The sequence below is a fragment of the Rhinatrema bivittatum genome, chromosome 3, assembly GCF_901001135.1.
Source record: "Rhinatrema bivittatum chromosome 3, aRhiBiv1.1, whole genome shotgun sequence".
Taxonomy (NCBI): domain Eukaryota; kingdom Metazoa; phylum Chordata; class Amphibia; order Gymnophiona; family Rhinatrematidae; genus Rhinatrema; species Rhinatrema bivittatum.
In genome coordinates, this window is record NC_042617.1 from 93,156,585 (window position 1) to 93,176,744 (window position 20,160).

General features: G+C 43.1%; 1 protein-coding gene across 8 annotated transcripts in view; it reads left to right on the plus strand.

Moving 5' to 3' along the window:
* Positions 1-20,160, plus strand: part of LOC115086957 (DNA helicase MCM8-like) — a 200,697-nt gene that overhangs the window by 123,814 nt on the left and 56,723 nt on the right. Inside the window, exon 19 of one of the 8 annotated variants that reach the window (XM_029593490.1) lies at positions 873-1,981. The exons of 5 other annotated variants lie outside the window; for them this stretch is intronic. In XM_029593490.1, the coding sequence (XP_029449350.1) occupies positions 873-965 (93 nt within the window). In that variant the 3' untranslated portion in view covers positions 966-1,981. Of the gene's footprint in view, positions 1-872; positions 1,982-9,217; positions 9,331-9,490; positions 10,084-20,160 lie in introns of those variants that run through there. 2 more of the 8 variants (XM_029593494.1, XM_029593493.1) reach the window with 2 other exon arrangements.

A 20,160-nucleotide genomic window follows, 5' to 3' on the forward strand; every position in this document is an offset into this window, starting at 1 on the left:
ATGCATTGCTATTGAGTACACTTAGGGGTAGATTTTAAAAGGTACTTGTGCTCGTCAATGTGTGCACATGGATGTGCAGATTTTATAACATGTACGCACCAGCGTGTGCATGGTATAAAATCCGTGGGGGGCTCGTGCACATGCTTGACAGTTTGTTTTTTTTTAATCTGCATGTGTGGGCGGCGTGCACGTGTGGGGGGAATTTTACCAAATTACTCGTGGTGATGCAATCAGGCCTCCCCCAGTTCCCTCCAATTAAAAAGCAACTGGGAGGGAACTTCCCTACCCCTCCTGCCTAACCTTCCTATCCTTTCCCATCTCCACCCCGACCCCTACCTAAGAAAAGAAAAAAAAATGGTTTGTTTTTTTTTTTTTTTTACTTGCTGTTCCATTGGAGCAGAAGCAACTTACGCGTGCTTCACCGGGATAGCAGATAATGGCTGCTGTTCCAGTTGGCCTCCACCCAGACCACACCCCCTGGCTGCCCCTTTTTCAGGGCCCAGCAATTGTGCGTGTATTGGCACTTACGCTCGTGGCCGGGCCCTTTTGAAAAGGTGCTCAGGGCCCAGCCACACACGTAAGTGCCGATATTTGTGCGCGTGGCTGTTTTAAAATTCAGCCATTAGATTGTAAACTTTGGGTTGGGGACGTACAGCCTTCTGTGGTTAGTTAACTTTTTTTATGGGGGTTTTCTTTGGTGTTTTTGTACAATTAATTTATTTTGTGTAATTTGTCATTCTATACCTACCTATGTGCATTTATGGTGTTTTATGCATAATAATGTAAATATCTTTTAATGTTCTTAGAAATAATTCATATACTCCAGCGTTTGGTATATTTTACATTTCACTGTATAAATCCTTATTTTTCAGGTGACTGATTTTGAAAGCTTTGTTGGCTCTTTGAATGACCAAGGCTACCTTCTGAAAAAAGGACCAAGAGTTTACCAACTTCAAACTATGTAATGTCAAAGTTCTCATAGAAGCAACTTTTCTTAATACTTTTTTGGGCTTTGTCAAAAGTCAAATTAGGAGAAAAACATTCTATTGAAAGTCTTCTGATATTAAGATATCAGGAAGCCTGTCTTTTACTATCTAGGGTTGACTCTGCTACTGTTTACAAGTGAAAATCTTTGTCAGTAATGGTCCAAGAAAAGTTGCATTAACACATTCTCCAAGCAAGTAAAATTCAACTAAGCTGTTGATCTGAAAATGAAATACCTAGTTGTATAAAATATATCTTTTTAAATTTAGTATTTTTGGCTACAACATATTCTTTACAGGGCTATAAATGCTTTTGGCATGAATTGTGTCCTAATTGTTCAACTTTTTGCTAATGGTAAGATCTTCATACAATTACATTAACAAGGAGCTCCACAGTGGGACTAAGGACTCCTATTGGTCTCTTCACTGAGGAAGATCTTGACATCACAGCCTTAGGATGTGTTAAATATTGCTCACTCAACATAATACAATGTTTCCAGTGCTGGACCCCATGGAAAGCCCACTTTACTGAATATGGCTAGTTGGAATGGAAGGATGGGGAGGATCTGTGTAAAATACAATTGTAAACTTCACAACATACTTAATATGAAATGTACTATTGACTTACTGCAAGAATTCTTGATAGAATTATTTGATAGATAAAAAATTGTAAACTTTTAAGAGTAACTGCCTATGTTAGTATACTTTTATCATCTGAGTGTTACATATGACCCAAATTAGATTTCCTGGAGGTCAATTGAACATTTTAGTGAGGGAGCCCATTACCAATGACAGTCACTTGTAGAAAACAGAATTGCACATTAAAGCAATAGTACTAGTTTTCAAAATACTAACTGGCCTATACAGTAAAAAATCTCCACTCTCCTGTGCATGTGATACAGTAAATAAATGTATTTAAATTAGGCCCGGCGGTATAAAGAGGCGCTAGGGACACTAGCGCATCCTTAGCGCCTCCTTTCGGACAGGAGCGGCGGCTGTCGGCGGGTTTGACAGCTGACGCTCAATTTTGCCGGCGTCAGTTCTCGAGCCCGCTGACAGCCACAGGTTCGGAAACCGGACGCCGGCAAAATTGAGCGTCCGGTTTTCAAGCCGCAGGCCTGTTTCAAATTTTTTTTTTTTTTTTTACTTTTTTAAACTTTCAGGACCTCCGACTTAATATCACCCTGATATTAAGTCAGAGGGTGCACAGAAAAGCAGATTTTACTGCTTTTCTGTGCACTTTCCCGGTGCCCAGAGAGGTAGGCGCTAATTTCTGAAAGTAAAATGTGCGGCTTGGCCGCACATTTTACATACTGACTCGCGCGGGAAAACCTAATAGGGCCATCAACATGCATTTGCATGTTGTGGGCGCTATTAGGTTTGGGGGGTTGGATGCGCGTTTTGGACGTGCTATTACCCCTTACTGAATAAGGGCTAAAGCTAGCGCATTGAAAACGCGCGTCCAATCGCGGGTTAACAGTGCGCTCCGCCGGAGCACACTGTACTGTATCGGCCTGTAAGTTAACTAGTTTAGTCCTCAAAATACTGTTTCTTCACTCTGTTTTCCACTTTGAGTTTTATTCCTAGGTCTCTCTTCTTTTTTTTTTTTTTGTTGTTTTTGTTTTAATACATCTTTTTTTTTATGTTTTGTAGGGGGAATAAAAGGTATGTACTTTTCATTATGGCCATATGTGGTTTTGACAGTTTTTGTCATCAAATTCTGGATTTTTTTTTAAAATGCAGTATCTGTGCTTTAAACATGGGCATAAGCCCCACATATAGCTCTCATGAGGATTTGCATAGCAGTACTGTTTTCCTTGTCTTAGATGTGTAGTGGTTAGTGGGAGTGATTAAGTAGGTAGAGCTTTCAAAAAGTTGACAAATATATTTAACAAAGAATAAGAACAAAAAGAATTTCCTAATTTGTCAGCTGAATTTAAAAAAAATTATGCTGCTGTTTTAACAGATGTTTAATATTTTATTTTTGTAAATTTTACACTGTTTAGAGCTGCAGCTGGTTTTTCTTTTTGTTAGATCCTGCTGAAACCTGCAGCTGATTAACTGGTGATAGGCTGTTTAAAAATATTTGTCTTTATAGTTGATAGTCATGATGATGAAGCTTCTATAATGTATTTTAAATGTAAACAAATATACTTGTCCTTTTTAATGTACATATTTCTTTATAGAAATCGAATATATTTGTACATCAAACTTTGCCTAAGCAATATCAAATGTAATATTTCTGTAACTATTGTATTTATATCTTTATTTTCTCTGCCAATAATAGAATGAATTTTAAAATGAAAAGCACATAATCTGGTTTTGTTTTTTTTATTCCACCCCTCCCATTTTGTATCTACCAATCCTTCGCATTAGATGGGAGGTGGGAGGTTACATGGAACAACTTGCCAATGGAGGTGGTGGAGGAAAAATGGTAATAGAATTCCAGAAAGTATGCAACAAGTACAAAGGACCCTTAGTGAAGGGTCGAAGCCAAAAATTTAGTAGTATCTCTAAGGTTTCTCTGAGAGGCAGATATAGTTCTAGATCTAGACTATGGTTGAGACATACATGAGAGTAGAGCACCATCTGGTGAGCTACTGGTAAAATTGCATGTTAACATGGGGAAAAGTAAGGATCAACAATTAACTAGTAGGTGATACCTTTTTATTGGATTAACTTAATAAATTTGTGACCAAATATCAAAAGCAATGCTTCCTTTATCAGATTTCATTAACTTGATGAAAGAAGCATAGCTCTTGAAAGATGGTCATAAATGTGTAAAATGTAATGAGTAGATTGAACAGACATTTTTGATTCTAAGGAAAGAAACCTAGCGTCCCCTTTCTGCAGTTTATTAACAGTATCCCTGGAAAAATGACACAGCTGAGTAACAGTATTAGACAACTTTAGATCTATAACAACTTTCCAAATGTCTTTAAGGAATATCTCCCTAGATACAGACACAGAATTTGGCTCCTCCATTGCTCTTCCAGCCAAAAGTTGCGCTGGTGTTGGGATTGGAATAAACTTCTTTGTATCATTTATTTGTTCCATATTTAATTCAACTTAGTTCCTTCTAACAGATGAAATTACTCCACAAAACTGATCAGAAGTGACCTCTTGTTGCATAGTTAATGGAATGGGAGGTGGAGATCTAACTTCTGGACTAAAAGAGGTGTTCTCCAGTTCTGTACTCACATTCTTGTGCAGTGATGAGCTGGAAATAACCTGACGATCCATTGGCTCACAAATACGAGTTGAGCTTGAAGTGGACAAAAGATCTTCCCCTTCCTCTTTCTTCCCATTCTTAGCTGATATAGAAGACCAAAGAAAAATTGGCATAAGGGGCAAGTCAGCGGTGGCACGCCGCAGGGCACCTCCTTATCGGGCCAATACAGTAAAAGTCGCGGGAGAGCCGACGAGCGTGACTTTTACTGTGTCCCTAGTGCCTCCTTTTTGACCGAAGCAGCGGCTGTCAGCGTGTTTGACAGCAGACGCTCAATTTTACCGGCGTCTGTTCTCAAACCCGCTGACAGCCACAGGTTCGGAAAACGGACGCCGGCAAAATTAAGCGTCCGTCTTCCGGGCCATGGGCAGATTTTTAAATTTTTTTCATTTTTTTATTTTTGGGGCCTCCGACTTAATATCGATATGATATTAAGTCGGAGGGTGTACAGAAAAGCAGTTTTTCCTGCTTTTCTGTACACTTTCCCAGTGCCGGCCAAAATTAACTCCTGCCTTTGGCAGGCTTTACTTTCTGTATCGCGCGGGAATAACTAATAGGCCATCAACATGCATTTGCATCTTGCGGGCGCTGTTTCGGGGGAGGGGGTGTTGGGCGCATTTTCCACGTGCTTTCCATGCGCTGTTACCCCTTACTGTATAAGGGGTAAAAATAGCGCATCGAAAACGCACGGCCAAACAGGGGCTAACAGCGTGCTCAGCCTGAGCGCACTTTACTGCATCGGCCCCTGACATGAAGACAGGACCGGAGGAACCACTAGGCGAGCTAGGCCTGTGCCTAGGGCGCCAAGATTTAGGGTGCGCCGCCACCGCTCACGGCCGCTTCAGGCGGCAGAATTTTGAAAGGGCAAAAAGTGCCCCTTCAAAATTCTGCCCAGCCCCCCCCCCCCCCCTTCGTGCCACCCTCCCGACGCCCCCTGGTGGTCCAGCGGAGGGCTCAGGAGCAATCTGCTGTTCCTGGGGCCTCAGCTGCCACTAACCAAAATGGCGCCGATGGCCATTAGCCCCTACCATGTGACAGGGGCCAACCAATGGCAGCGGTAGCCCCCGTCACATGGTAGGGGCTGAAGGCCATGGCGCCATTTTGATTAGTGGCAGCCAATGACCCAGCAGTGGCAGATCGCTCCCGGGCTCCCCCGCTGGACCAGGTGTTTTGTGAGGTTTTTTTGGGGGTGGAGGGGGAGGTGGAGGAGTGGCAGCATGTGGTCTCTGCCCCTGGAGTCAGGGCTGCAACTGGGGGGGGGGGGGGGGCTGGGGGGGCAGATTGGGGGGGGGGGGCGCAAGGCTGAAGGTGCCTAGGATGCCCAATCCCCTTGCACCGGCCCTGCATGAAGATGATGTCAGCATCGGGTGGCCTCGATGTTCTGGTCCGCTTCTGTCCATGGGGGTCCGACAAGCCGTAGGGCAGGCAGCTCCAAGAGACTTTTTAATCATTTAAGTAGTAAGGGGCACAGAAAATAGTGCTGCAGAAAAGCATATGCCATTGAGAGCAAGAGAGATGAAACATCTCAAAGAGTAGATAAGATTCTTTAATCAGCCTTTCCCAATAAAAGTGGAATGAACATACTTATCAACACTAAAGATGTTCAAGCTAAGTAAAGAGCAGGTCTGCCACTGTTAACACAATTATGCATCAGCAGGAAATGTTTCTAGTTACTGTATATGCACCAAATATAGGCAAGAACAGTTTTTTTTTGTAGTCCCTTTCAAGTGATCAGCAACAACCAGGAATCTCATCATAGGTAGTGAAGTGTGTTAAATGAGTAAGGTAGATGTTTACTTGCAGGACAAAGGATTGTGATTATAGACAAATCTACCATTCAGGCCGATACAGAAAAACGCGCGGGAGAGCCGGGGAGCGCACGCTCTCCCAACACGCGTACAGGCCACTCTTCCGGACGCGTGATTCAGGAAGGCCGGGTAGGTAAATTAGGGCCCGCGGTAAAAGGAGGCGCTAGGGACACTAGCGCGTCCCTAGCGCCTCCTTTTTGACAGAAGTGGTGGCTGTCAGCGGGTTTGACAGCTGACGCTCAATTTTACCAGCGTCTGTTCTCGAACCCGTTGACAGCTACAGGTTCAGAAAACGGACGCCGGCTAAATTGAGTATCCATATTCCAACTGGCGGGCAAATTTAATTTTTTTTTTTTTTTAATTTTTGGGGCCTGCGACTTAATATCGCTATGATATTAAGTCGGAGGGTGTACAGAAAAGCAGGTTTTTTTTCTGCTTTTTTGTACACTTCCCCGGTGCCGGCCAAAATTAACGCCTGCCTTTGGCAGGAGTTAATTTCTGAGAGTAAAATGTGCGGCTTGGCTGCACATTTTACTTTCTGAATCATGTGGGAATAACTAATAGGCCCATCAACATGCATTTGCATTTAGGGTTGGCCGCGCGTTTTTGATGCGCTATTACCCCTTACTGTATAAGGGGTAAAAATAGGCGTTGAAAACGGGGGCTAACAGTGCCCTCCACCGGAGCGCACTTTACTGTATCGGCCTGAATAGTGAACTATCTAATGGAACATCAAAAGGACTATATTATTTTTTCTAAACATTCAGTCTATTCTAGAAAACTGTTGTATGGACAATTGGCATTAGCATATCATTGGCTTAGTATATCAGGTCTTAATCTTTTTTTTTTCTTTTTAGTGTGAGTAAAGAAAATATGCTGATAAGTGCACATTTTTTACTTATCTTACATTGGAGCTAGAGATAGGAAAGGCGGACTAGAAAAGTGGAAGAAAGATTGGGACACAATGCAATTAGAACAAAAAAATCCAGGCACCATGAAGGCCAATGTACTACAGTGCGCTGGCCGCGGTGCACGGCTCAAGGCGCAATTGGACGTGTATTTTGGATGCACGTCCATAACCTTCGATGCAAAACAGAGGTTAGCATGTCCAAAACACAAGTAAGTAATAACACTCATTGCATAAAAATTCATGCTGATGAGACTATTATCTATTCCCTCCCGAACCCAAAAAAACATGTGTGCCCGATATGCACATTTTTACTTGCCATATTTAATGCCTGCCCTGAGCAGGTGTTAATTTTGGAGAAGACGAAAAAGTGTACAAAAAAACAGAAAATACTGCTTTTCTGTACTTCCTCCTACTTACTATCATGGCAATATCAAGTCGGAGGAACTAAAAAATGAGAAATGTTCCAAAAAAAAAGTGCCAGTGGTCAGGTTAGAAAAAGGGATGCTCAATTATCAAGTGTCCATTTTCCTTACCTGTGCCTGTGCACAGGTTGGGAGAACGGATACTCTAAAATCAAGCATTTTTTTTTTAAACCTGCTGACAGCCATGGCCCAGGTGCCTGCTGCCGAGGTGGTGTTAGGGGTGTGCAGTTTCCCCTAGTGCCTTTTTACCAGGGCACCTGATTTAAATATTAAATTGGGTGACCAGGAGAGGTGGATCGGTGCCTGTTAAGGGAGCGGGCACTCAATCATGAGCACCTCTTTACACGTGCTGCTATTGGGTTGGCCCGAATGACAGACAAAAACGAGCATTTTCTTTTCAGTTTAGTAATTGGAATATGTCAGCTTTGAAAAATATACATCTCTTATATCTTTGTATTTTGCTCAATGCAGGAAGAAATGCGTTTCTATTTCTCTACTGTTGTACTGCATGAAGAATTTGGCTTTTTGTAGTTTGGTTTTTGTCAGCCTATATCCAATTTCTGATTCCTTAGTGTCCCTGCCAGCCTCGTCCAGATTGGTGGCTTGGTCTTACTTGCCTGCAGATGGAGAAAAGTTTATTAGGCCTTCTCTCTTCTCTTCAGTACTGGAGTACAGAGCATTTAACCAGTATTGTGCTCTTCCTCTTCTCTCTCCCCCCCCCCCCCCCCCCCCTCTTTCCTGGCCTTCTCTCCCTCTAGTCTCACCCCAATCCTTTTTCTGCTTGTCTCTCTCCCCTATACTGTCCCTACTTCTTTCCCCATCCATGGTCCTCTGGGAGGGTGGGGGTAGTGATGAGAAAAGAAAAGGGAGGAAGCTGCTGCACAGGGGGAGGTGTGGATTCTGGTGCTGGGTAAGGAGTGGGGTAAGAGTGCTGGGGCCTACAGTACTCTCATTATTGTTGAGACATCCAGGAAGAAGATTTTGGTGACCCCCTTCCTTCTTCCCTCCCTCCATTGGAGCAGGGTCAGATACCTGCATCCAGTGATCCCTGCCATCCTGGTTCCAGAAGTGAGTCTGGGACTATGAGAAATCTAAGGAATTGAGCTGCTACCTATGCCTAAAAAAACCCAACTGTAATGACCCTTGAGGGCACCCATCTGGAGTCTTCACCTCCAAGCCTGAAACAAAATTTACATTGGCTAAGGATAGGATTTTTGGATGCGTGTCCAAATGAGGGTTAACAGTGCACTCTACTGGAAAGCACTGTACTGTATTGGCCTGTGTGAGAGCTACAACCATTTATTACAATAAAGTCAGCTGTTTTGTGTGCATTATAAAAGTATTTCAAGTGTTAAATGCTATAAAAAAAATTTAAAAAGTTTCAATCTCATGTGTTTTGGGTGTGGTTTTTTTTTTTTTTTTTTAAAGTACTTTGTTCTTCTATGAAAACCTTGCAACCCTGCACTAGGGGTACACAATTTCCTCTCTCACCTCCTTTTTACCATGCCATCCACTTTAAATATTAAAGTGGGTACCTGCAAGCGGTGGCTCGGCGCCTGCTAAGGGAGCACGTGCTCAATGATGAGCGCCCCTTTAACATGCATTGGCCTGACTCGATCTCTAATAAATGAGGCTTTTTGTAAAATACGAAATTGACAGGAGCTGAGCTGCTTTGCTTAGTCGCCTCCTCCCGGCCTGTAAGTCTTCTGTTGCCCTTGTGCTTGCCTAATCAACTATATTAAGGAATATTAATGAGAACTTGTGAACCCCAACTTCCCAACTGCTGCATTATCAATCTTCCGTCTAGTTTTACACTTGAAGGGCAGAAGCAAATATGCACTAAGGCGGGCAAGTTCGTTACGTGAGTGCGCCTTATACCTCGACCAAAAAGGATTCCCCCCCGCCCCCTCTCAGCGCTGGCTTGTCTTTCCCCATGAGAGTGGACCAGCACCTAAACCTAAGCCATGACTCCGGTATTGTACGTTCTGTAACATTTAACTTTTATTTCCTAATGTTGTCCTTTTTCGTCCTCTGTTATGACTTAAATCATTCTGTATATTACTATGGCAACGTGCAATTGCCATGCTAATAAAGTTATGTGAATATGAAGCCCTTGAGTGCATTACCGTGCCAGAGCCTCCCTCCCCCCAACCTCACCGCCCGCTGTGCGTGGCTCTCACGGCTGTGACCCGCCCCGCTTCCACTGTATGGGTAGGACGGCTCGGTGAAAGTAGTGACGTTGTCGGTAGGGCGGGCGCGCGGCAGCATGCTGGCCTCCTTTGTGGGCCGAGGTTCTATGGTGGTGTTACAGGGCGCGCGGAGACAGGCAGCCGCGGGCCGGCCGGGAGAAGCGCGTGCCTGGGCAGAGGTTGCGGCGGCGCGCCAGCAGCCGGAGCCCCACAGCAGGAGAACTGCAGCAGCCGCCAGCCTGCAGCGGGTGGCAGGGGATGCTTTGGCCTGTGAGGAGTGGCGGAGGTGGCATAGGTCCTCGGGCTGGATGGTTATCTCATTGCAGGGGAGGGAGTGGATAAAAACCGGGGCCTCGCCGGCCTTTCACGTCCTCAGCCGGGCCTTGCACCACCTTCCCGGGTGCTGTGATTCCCAGACATCCGGGCAGCGGCAGAACTCCACAAAACCCACCCCGGCTTTGAAAGAGGAGTGCCAGTCCCATCAGGGGAGGAGCGAGGAGGCTGGGAGCCGGACCCACGATGATCGCCGCTTCTCCGAACTGGTATGAGTTGGTGCTTTCTAGCACTGACAGTCCGTTTTCTCATTGTAGCCAACAGAGTCACAACTAATATATCCAAGGAGTCTGTCAGAAACCAGGACTGCTTTAAAGTCTTTCTGCAGATGTGGGATCATTTGTGTCCTTGTTTCGATCAGTTCTCGCGGCTTCTTTTTCTTAGCCAAAAACAGTAGTTTGGCCAAATCTGGGAGAGGAGATATAGTCACTGCTCAAGGCTATGGTGAACAGTGGAAATTCTCTCCTACCTCAACTCTGGGATTTTGCAGTTTGTCGAACAGGAAGCTGTAAGGAAGAAAGGCTCCTTCAAAAATAAGAGGCAGCAGTCTGTGCCACTTAGTAAATAGAAGATACTGCCTGGATCCTCATGCATACTGGGCCACGGATTAGACTTTGTGAAAGCCAAGCTTGAACCTATAGGCTTCAATGGCAATCTAAGGCTGAGTTAATTGTTCAGAAAAAAAAAAGTAATTTGGTGACAGAGCAAATGATAAAAGCATTAGCTAGTAGTGGTGTTTTTAACATTTAAAAAGCCTTTAAATTATTCACTCAGTATCATAGAATAAGAACATAAGCTGCCATAATGGGTCAGATCAGGGTCCATCAAGTCCAGCATCCTGTTTCCATCTGGCCAATTCAGGTTACAATTACTTGGCAAGTACCCAAATATGCTACTAATGCCAGTGGTTGTTTCCTTAAATCAACTTAATTAATAACATTTTATGGACTTTTCCTCCAGGAGCTTATCCAAATCTTTTTTTTTTAATCCAACTGCACTAATTGCCCTAACCCCATCTCCAGCAACAAATTCAAGAGCTTAATTGTATGTTGAGTGAAAAGGAATTTTCTCAGATTTGTTTTAAATGTGCTACTTACTAAGTTAATGGCATGCCCCCTAGTTGTTCTATTATCTTAAAGAGTAATTAACCAATTCACATTTACCCATTCTAGTCCTCTTTTGATTTTATTGACCTCTATTATATCATTCCCTCTGCCGTTTCTTCTTCATAAGAACATAAGAAATTGCCATACTGGGTCAGACCAAGGGTCCATCAAGCCCAGCATTCTGTTTCCAACAGAGGCCAAAACCAGGCCACAATTACCTGGCAATTACTCAAACACTAAGAAGATCCCATGCTACTGATGCAATTAATAGCAGTGGCTATTCCCTAAGTAAAATTGATTAATAGCGGTTAATGGACTTCTCCTCCAAGAACTTATCCAAACCTTTTTTGAACCCAGCTACACTAACTGCACTAACCACACCCTCTGGCAACAAATTCCAGAGCTTTATTGTGCGTTGAGTGAAAAAGAATTTTCTCCCATTAGTCTTAAATGTGCTGCTTGCTAACTTCATGGAATGCCCCCTAGTCCTTCTATTATTCGAAAGTGTAAATAACCGAGTCACATCTACTCGTTCAAGACCTCTCATGATCTTAAAGACCTTTATCATATCCCCCCTCAGCCGTCTCTTCTACAAGCTGAACAGCCCTAACCTCTTCAGCCTTTCCTCATAGGGGAGCTGTTCCATCCCCTTTATCATTTTGGTTGCCCTTCTCTGTACCTTCTCTATCTCAACTATATCTTTTTTTGAGATGCGGCGACCAGAATTGTACACAGTATTCAAGGTGTGGTCTCACTATGGAGCGATATAAAGGCATTATGACATTTTCAGTTTTATTAGCCATACCCTTCCTAATAATTCCTAACATTCTGTTTGCTTTTTTGACTGCTGCAGCACACTGAGCCGACGATTTTAAAGTATTATCCACTATGATGCCTAGATCTTTTCCTGGGTGGTAGCTCCTAATATGGAACCTAACATCGTGTAACTACAGCAAGGGTTATTTTTCCCTATATGCAACACCTTGCACTTGTCCACATTACATTTCATCTGCCATTTGGATGCCCAATCTTCCAGTCTTGCAAGGTCCTCCTTGAAATGTATCACAGTCTGCTTGTGATTTAACTACTCTGAATAATTTTGTATCATCTGCAAATTTGATAACGTCACTCGTCGTATTCCTTTCCAGATCATTTATATATATATATTGAAAAGCACAGGTCCAAGTACAGATCCCTGAGGCACTCCACTGTTTACCTTTTTCCACTGTAATAACAAACCATTTAATCCTATTCTCTGTTTCCTATCTTTTAACCAGTTTGCAATCCACAAATGGACACTGCCTCCTATCCCATGACTTTTTAGTTTTCTTAGAAGCCTCTCACGAGGGACTTTTGTTAAATGCCTTCTGAAAATCCAAATACACCACATCTATCAGTTCACCTTTATCCAGATGTTTATTCACCCCTTCAAAAAAAATGTAGATGTGTGAGGCAAGACGTCCCTTGGGTAAATCAATGCTGGTTATGTTCCATTAAATCATGTCTGTATGTTCTGTGATTTTATTCTTTAGAATAGTTTCCACTATTTTTCCCAGCTCTGAAGTCAGGCTCATTGGTCTATAGCAGGGGTGGGCAGTTCCGGTCCTCGAGGGCCACAAACCAGTCTGGTTTTCAGGATATCCCTAATGAATATGCATGAGAGAGATTTGCATGCACTCTGCCTCAGTTGTATGCAAATCTATGTCATGCATATTCATTAGGATATCCTAAAACCTCGACAGGTTTGTGGCCCTTGAGGACTGGAATTGCCCACCCCTGGTCTATAGTTTCCCAGATCACCTCTAAAGCCCTTTTTATATATTGGGGTTACATTGGCCACCTTCCGGCCTTCAGGTACAACAGATGATTTTAATGATAGGTTACAAGTAATTTGTAACCTATCATTTTTTTAGTTCTGGGCTTGATGGACCCTTGGTCCCTTGATGGACCCTTGGTCTGACCCAGTATGGCATGTTCTTATGTTCTTAACCCTGGGATGTTGACCATCTAGACCAGGTAATTTGCTATTCTTCAGTTTGTCAATGTGGCCTACTACATGTTCCAGGTTCACTGTGATTTGGGTCAGTTCATTTGATATGTCACCCTTAAAAACTGTCTCCGGAATAGGTACAGAATCCTCCTTGGTAAATACCAAAGCAAAGAATTCATTTAGCCTTTCCACGATGGCCTTCCCTAAGTGCCCCTTTTACCACTCGATTATCTAACGGTTCAACCTGCTTTCTTGCTGGCTTTTTGTTTATTACGAGTTTTTGCCTTTATGGCCAACTTCTTTTCAAATTCCCTTTTAGCCTGTCTTATCAATGTTTTACATTTAACTTGCCAATACTTGTGCTTTTTCTTATTTTCTTCAGATGGACCCTATTTCCAATTTTTAAGGAAGATCTTTTGGCTAAAATAGCCTCTTTCACCTCATCTTTTAACCATACCGGCAGTCATTTGGCCTTTCTTCCACCTTTCTTAATGCGTGGAATACGTCTGGGCTGGGCTTCTAAGATGGTATGTTTTAACAATGTCCACACCTTTTGTGCACTCTTAATTTTTGTAGCTGCACATTTCAGTCTTTTTCTAACTATTTTTCTCATTCTATCAAAGTTTCCCTTTTGAAAGTTTAGTGCTAGAGCCGAGGATTTACTTATTGTCCCCCTTCTAGCCATTAATTCACATTTGATCGTTATGATCACTATTGCCAAGCCGTCCCACCACCGTTACCTCTCACCAAATCCTGCGCTCCACTAAGAAATAGATCTAAAATAGCTCCCTCTCTCATCGGTTCCTGAACCAGTTGCTCCATAAATCTGTCATTCATTCCATCCAGGAACTTTATCTCTCTAGCATGTCCTGATGTTACAATTACCCAGTCAATATTGGAGTATTTGATATCTCTCATTATTACTACACTACAAGTTTGGTTAACTTCCCTAATTTCTCTTAGCATTTCATCATCTCTTTCATCATTTTGGCCAGGTAGACAGTAGTATATTCCTGTTGCTCTCATCTTCCCTAACACACATGGGATTTCTACCCATAAAGATTCTATTGTGCATGTAAGTCTCTTGCAGGATCCTTATCCTGTTGGACTCTATGCCATCCTGGACATAAAGCACCACTCTCCCACCAATTTGCTGCTCCCTGTCATGACAGGGTCTTGGTGATGCCATGGTGTTACCTGTTTACATTGATGGACTTGATAGTGCCCCTAAAGGATATTCAAAGATATTGAACTTTTCCTACAGCTTCCCCCCACTCTGTACCTTTTGAATAGCATTATCCTGGAGTTCTTTCAGCAGCTCCTTGTTTGGCATGTTTTAACCTATCCTTGAAATTCACTTCCTACTACAGAAGCAGCTTGATTTGTCATCCAGGAATATTTTAATTGGACCCAGGTGAGCTCTTCTGAAGTAGTTATGGGCCTTGTTAAAGCAGTTTTTTTTGAACCGGAGTTAATGGACCTTTGCTAGGACAAAGGTTGTGAAGACTTACACAATCAAGACTTTTTGGCGTTTTAGTTATTGCCTTTGGAATGTTTTTATAATTCTTCATGATGATGTGAAGTACGTTACGTAGATTGGTGAAACAAACTCCTGCTTTAATGCATTTTGATTTATATTTTTTTTGAACAGCAGAATGTGAAAAAATGTACAAGGGTGTGAAGACTTTTTACAAGGCAGTGCACATGTACAGTTTTTGGCTTGCACAAACCCATTTGATTTTCAAACACCAGTTGTATGTTCGTTGTTTTTGAGTTTTAGCTTATGCAGAATATGCATATACACTTACATGGTGTTACACAAGTACTTTAGAGACACTGTTTAAGTGGCATACTTAACTGTGCATGTACATTAAAAAAAAAAAAAAATGAGCGCACACTTCAAAAAATGCACTCTTTCTCCTCTCCCTCTTCCCTTTGTAATACCTTTTGCTGCGTGGACAAAAATGTAATGTATTTTCTGGAGGCTGAAAATCCCCTAATCTGGATGGCTGATTTAGGAAGGTGAACTCTTTTTTTTTTTTTTTCACCTGGGTGAAAGGTGCCTAAGCTTTTAGATTTACCTCCTATATGTTCATTACTTCTCTGGTTAATCTTATGGAGATCCATTTCAGGGGTGGTTTTCTTAATACCAGCACATCTGCCAGGTCCATGGGCACTGCTTAGCCATGGTCTTTGCACCACATTTCAAAATGAAAGTACATGCCTGAGAAAAAAGCACCTGTAGAAGTTTGTGCCTGTTTCTTCTGTGGATACTTTAAAAAAAACCCAAAACATATTTAATAATATCTACTGTCATAAATATCAAATACAAATAAAAACCAATGTGCTTACAAAAAAAAACATAGTAGAAAAAACTATTTAAAGAAAGAGGAAAAATACTTTGTGGAAAAGGGAAAAATCCATATCATAACCTACTATTCAATGGTAGCAAGCAAACTTATAGGAATGCCACACAAAATGTGTTAATAGGCCTTAAGCAAATGTAATCGACTCTAGCAAAAAACCCCCAAAACCTTAGATCAAAGAAAAGTTACTTAAATAATCCAAAACTGGACTTCTATAATAGAGGGTCTTTATATGAATAAACATCTATATCGGTAGCTGGGTTGATAATTGAGAGAAAACGCTTCAAAGAATGCCTCATTCCCTGTACGTACCCGGATCAGTCCAGACTGTGGGTTGAGCCTCCTTTCCGGCAGGTGGAGACAGACCAAAACTGAAAGGATATCCTATATGAGGACAGAGCCTATCCTGTAACCCTTCAGTATTCGTCTGTCTCCAGCAGGTGCAGCAGCTCACCCTTCGGTTCTCTGCTTTAGGCTAGTCAGTCTTTCCTTCTTCTTTTCCTTAGGATCAAGCAAGTACTTAGTCGTCTTCTTCCTATTAAAAGAGAATTTTCTTTTAGTGACTTTTTTTCCTTTTCTTCTGTGTGGGAGACTGATCAGTCTCCGAGCTCTTGCCAGACTCAGGGGGGCTTTGCCCCTTGTGTGCTGCATAGCCTGAGTCCGTATCCACTTCCTGGTGTGGGGACCGAGTCTGTCCAGGTCTTGTCTCTCCCCCCGGCTGCCGAGAGGGTTTAGAACCCGACTGCTACGCTCAGTTAAAAAAAAAAAATCAATTTTAAAGTTTGAATATAAGTTACTAGTATTCCCCTACCTCTAACTTATTTGCAGCAGTAGACCAGTTTTTTTTTCTTTTTCTGGTCTTAGGAGGCCTTGAACCGGCAGCCAGACAAGGCAAGAGTCAGCAGGTTTCCCTCCTGCTTCACTCCGGGCCTGCAGGCTGTCAATCAAACTTTTTTTTCCAGCTTTTTTTTTTTTTCTTCAGAAGCTGCTCTCCTATGCCGCGGCAGGCAGCCTGCCTCTCTTGCGGGCAGGCCTCTTCGCGATTTTCGTGACAGGGCCTCTGCTCTGCTTGCCTGCCGGGTGGGGAAGGTCCCTCTTCGGCAGGACAAGCAAATTTAGCCCGGGGATCGACTTCCTCCGGAATGGCCAGGCCATTCCCGGGTCGGCAAAGCCCGGGAACGGTGGCCATCTTGGATTTTTCAGTGGCTCCATTTTCGGCGCTGCCTGGGGCTGGGGGACCAGATTTTTTTTAGATGCCCCGACCCCCCCCCCCCTTCCGGGAAATCCAGGGCCCGTTTTTCAACAGAATTCGTCCTCCTCATGCACAAATCATATCTAGCTAGCCTGCAGGAGGAGGACGAAAGCCCCCCCCCCCCCCCCGCCAAAAATCCCTTGCTCCGCGCCATTGACTGCTGGCCCGGCTGCGGAGCCCCAGGGGCCGGTGCGGGTGGTCCTGGGGCTGCCCCCCCCCCCCCCCCCCCCGGTGGATCCAGGGTTTCCGGACCCCGTCGCTACCTTGGATCCGGAGGGGGACAACCCCAGAGCTCTTCGCTTGTTCTGCAAGGAGGAGTTGGAGCCCCTCATCCCCTTTGTCCTCCAGGAATTGGGGTTGGAGGGGCCCACTGCGGATAACCTGATGGCCTCCTTGCCCAAGGATATGGACCCGGTCCTGGGGGGTCTCAGGGCTCCGGCTATCGCTTTTCCCTCCATCCCATACTCAAGCTCCTGATCCTACGGGAATGGGAGGCTCCCGAGGGGGCTTTCCGGGGGGAGCATGCCATGGACAAACTCTATCCCCTCCCGGAGGAATGCTTGGAAATTTTATTTATTTATTTATTTTAAATTTTGCATTTTCAAAAATCCAGACATTAATACATGTCAAAAAGAAATACAGGCATAGCAATCACATCCGCCATGTTACATTATTCAACAGAATTTTCCATTATGAAACCATATAGAAAAGGAAATATAATAATCCAAATAGGACATCAACATTATTTGCTGCCTGATTATACTTATATACTAAACATAGGGAGATCCAATTCACTTAGAGCAATATAACCAAAAACCAATCAATAAAATAATTGAGAGTAAGTCAGTTAATTTATATTTTACCGCTCCTCTTAATCCTATCCTGTCTCTAGAGGCCATTGATGATTTTGCAAAAAGTTCTCCAATTGTACAGGGTCATAAAATACATATTTATTTCCTTCCACTCTCATCGTACATTTACATGGGAATCTCAGAATTAACTGAGCTCCATGATCTCTGGCTCGAGGTAACAATAAAAGGAACTTCTTTCTTCTCCTTTGAGTATCCTTAGATACATCCGGGTAAATCCACATTTTTTGATTTAAATAGAGTAGATCGATTTTGTAGAAACTTTCTCATTATCATATCTCTGTCCCTCGGAGTTAAACATTTAACCAACATTGTGCCTCTTCCTTCAACCTGATATTGTTGTGAAGTTTCCAAAAACTCAGTTATATTCAGCATATTTTCTCTATCTGCCGCACAATTTTCCAGGTCTTCTTTTAACGGTGTCACAAAATATGCTTTGCTTAAGCCAGGTAATTCATCATTAGGGATTTTCAATATATCTTTCAAATAGCTCTTGAACTGTTCCAATGGAGAAATCATGTGGCATTTTGGAAAGTTTATTATTCTAATGTTGGTATTTCTCAGTTCGTTCTCTACCATCTCCAATCTTTTATTTGTTAAAGTCTCTCCTTTAACAATTGAATTTTGAACCAGTTCAATTTTATTTATTTTCTCTTCTATATTAGCTGTTCTCTCTATTTGTTCAGCGGTGGTCTTTTTTAAATTGGTAAAAGAGTCTTGAGTTACTTTTAAACTTTTTGATATTACCATAAGGGAATTTTGAAGAGTAGAGATAGCGAACCAGAGAGACTCCATCGTTATACTTTTAGGTTTTTCCAACGGTTTCAAAATAGAAAATGGTATCAGTTGAAGCACAACTTTAAAATCATCAGTACCTCTAGATATGCCCAACGGCGATTCCAGGATAGTTCCTTCTCCTCCTACGTCACCTTGGCTTTCGGAGAGTTCTCCTCCCCCCACTGGGGTGGAAGCTGTTAAACCACTCTCTGTATTATTTATTTATTTATTTTTAATTTTTATATACCGATGTTCCGATAATACATATCACACCGGTTTACATGGAACTGGACTGTCGCCTCAGGGGCGGAATACATTGGAACAGATTGACAAAGAATTTACAGGGAGACAATCATAAACACGAATAACTGCAACAAAGTACAAACTCAAAAACATATGTACAGTGGGATAGATACCATCTATCGCTTCATCAGGTCTTAGCTCTCAGGGAAGGCTTGGGTGAATAGCCAAGTCTTTAGCTTCTTTTTGAATGTCAAAAGGCAAAGTTCTTGGCGGAGGTCCGGTGGGAGCGAGTTCCAAAGAGGGGGACCTGCAGTGGACAGAGCTTGTTTCCTCAGTGAGGTTTTAGCCGGCTGGGTGTGAAGCATGTTCTGGTATGCACTTCTGATCGGTCTCTTAGAAATGTGCTGCTGCAGTTGAAAAGATAGATTGAGAGGGGGGAGATGTTGTATAGAGCCTTGTGAATCATCATGAGGGCTTTAAAGTGTATCCTGAATTTAATAGGCAGCCAGTGAAGGTTCTGGAGGATAGGGGTGAGGTGTTCCCTTTTTTTGATGTTAGTGAGGATTCTGGCCATCGCATTCTGGACCATCTGAAGTGGTTTGATGGTGCTAGCGGGCAGGCCCAGAAGGAGTGAGTTGCAATAATCCAGTTTCGGGAGGATGATAGATTGTAGTACCAAGCGGAAATCTCGGAAGTGTAGAAGTGGTTTTAATTTTTTTAATACTTGCAATTTGAAGAAGCATTCTTTGTGGTGGTGTTTACAAACTTGCTGAAGTTGAGTTGGTTGTCTAGTAGCACACCAAGGTCTCTTATTTGCGGAGTGTGGTCGATCAAAGTGAGGGAGAGTTGGGAAGAAATAGGAGGGTTGAGCGGGGTGCAGTTGTCTGGAGCTATTATGAAGATTTCGGTTTTGTTGGTGTTTAGAACGAGGTTGAGGCTGGTGAGCAGGTTGTTGATTGCTGTGAGGCAGCTGTTCCAATAAGACCACGTTTTGTGGAGAGATTCAGCTATCGGGATGAGGATCTGTATGTCATCCGCGTATAGGAAGTGAGTTAGCTTGAGGTTGGTTAGTAGATGGCAGAATGGAAGGAGATAAATATTGAATAGTGTAGGTGAAAGGGATGATCCTTGGGGTACCCCCAGCTTAGAACTGATAGGGTGTGACTCTTTGTTAATCCTAACCTTGTAGTACCTGTTTTCAAGGAAAGATTTGAACCAGTTGAGCGCCGATCATGTGATGCCGATGTCTGCTAGACGCTGAAGGAGGTACGAGTGGTTCACGGTGTCAAACGCTGAGGAGAGATCCAGTAGTGCGAGAAGGAAAGGTTGGCCTTTTTCCAGATTAAGGAGGATGGTGTCAGAGAGCGAGGCTAATAGTGATTCGGTGTTCAATGACTTATGGAATCCGAATTGGTTTGAGGTGAGAATGTCGTTTTCTTCTAAGAATTCGGATAGTTGTCTGTTTACAACCTTCTCCATGATTTTGGCGATCATTGGAAGGTTAGCAATGGGTCTGAAGTTGGCTGGGTCTGTGGGTGGTAGGTTAGGTTTTTTGAGGAGAGGCTTGAGCATTTCAAGCTTGAATTGGTCAGGGACTTGGCCTTGTGACAGCAGTTTATGATGTCTGCTATAGGTTTGGCGATGATGTTAGGAATGGAGAACAGCAGATTGGATGGAATGTGG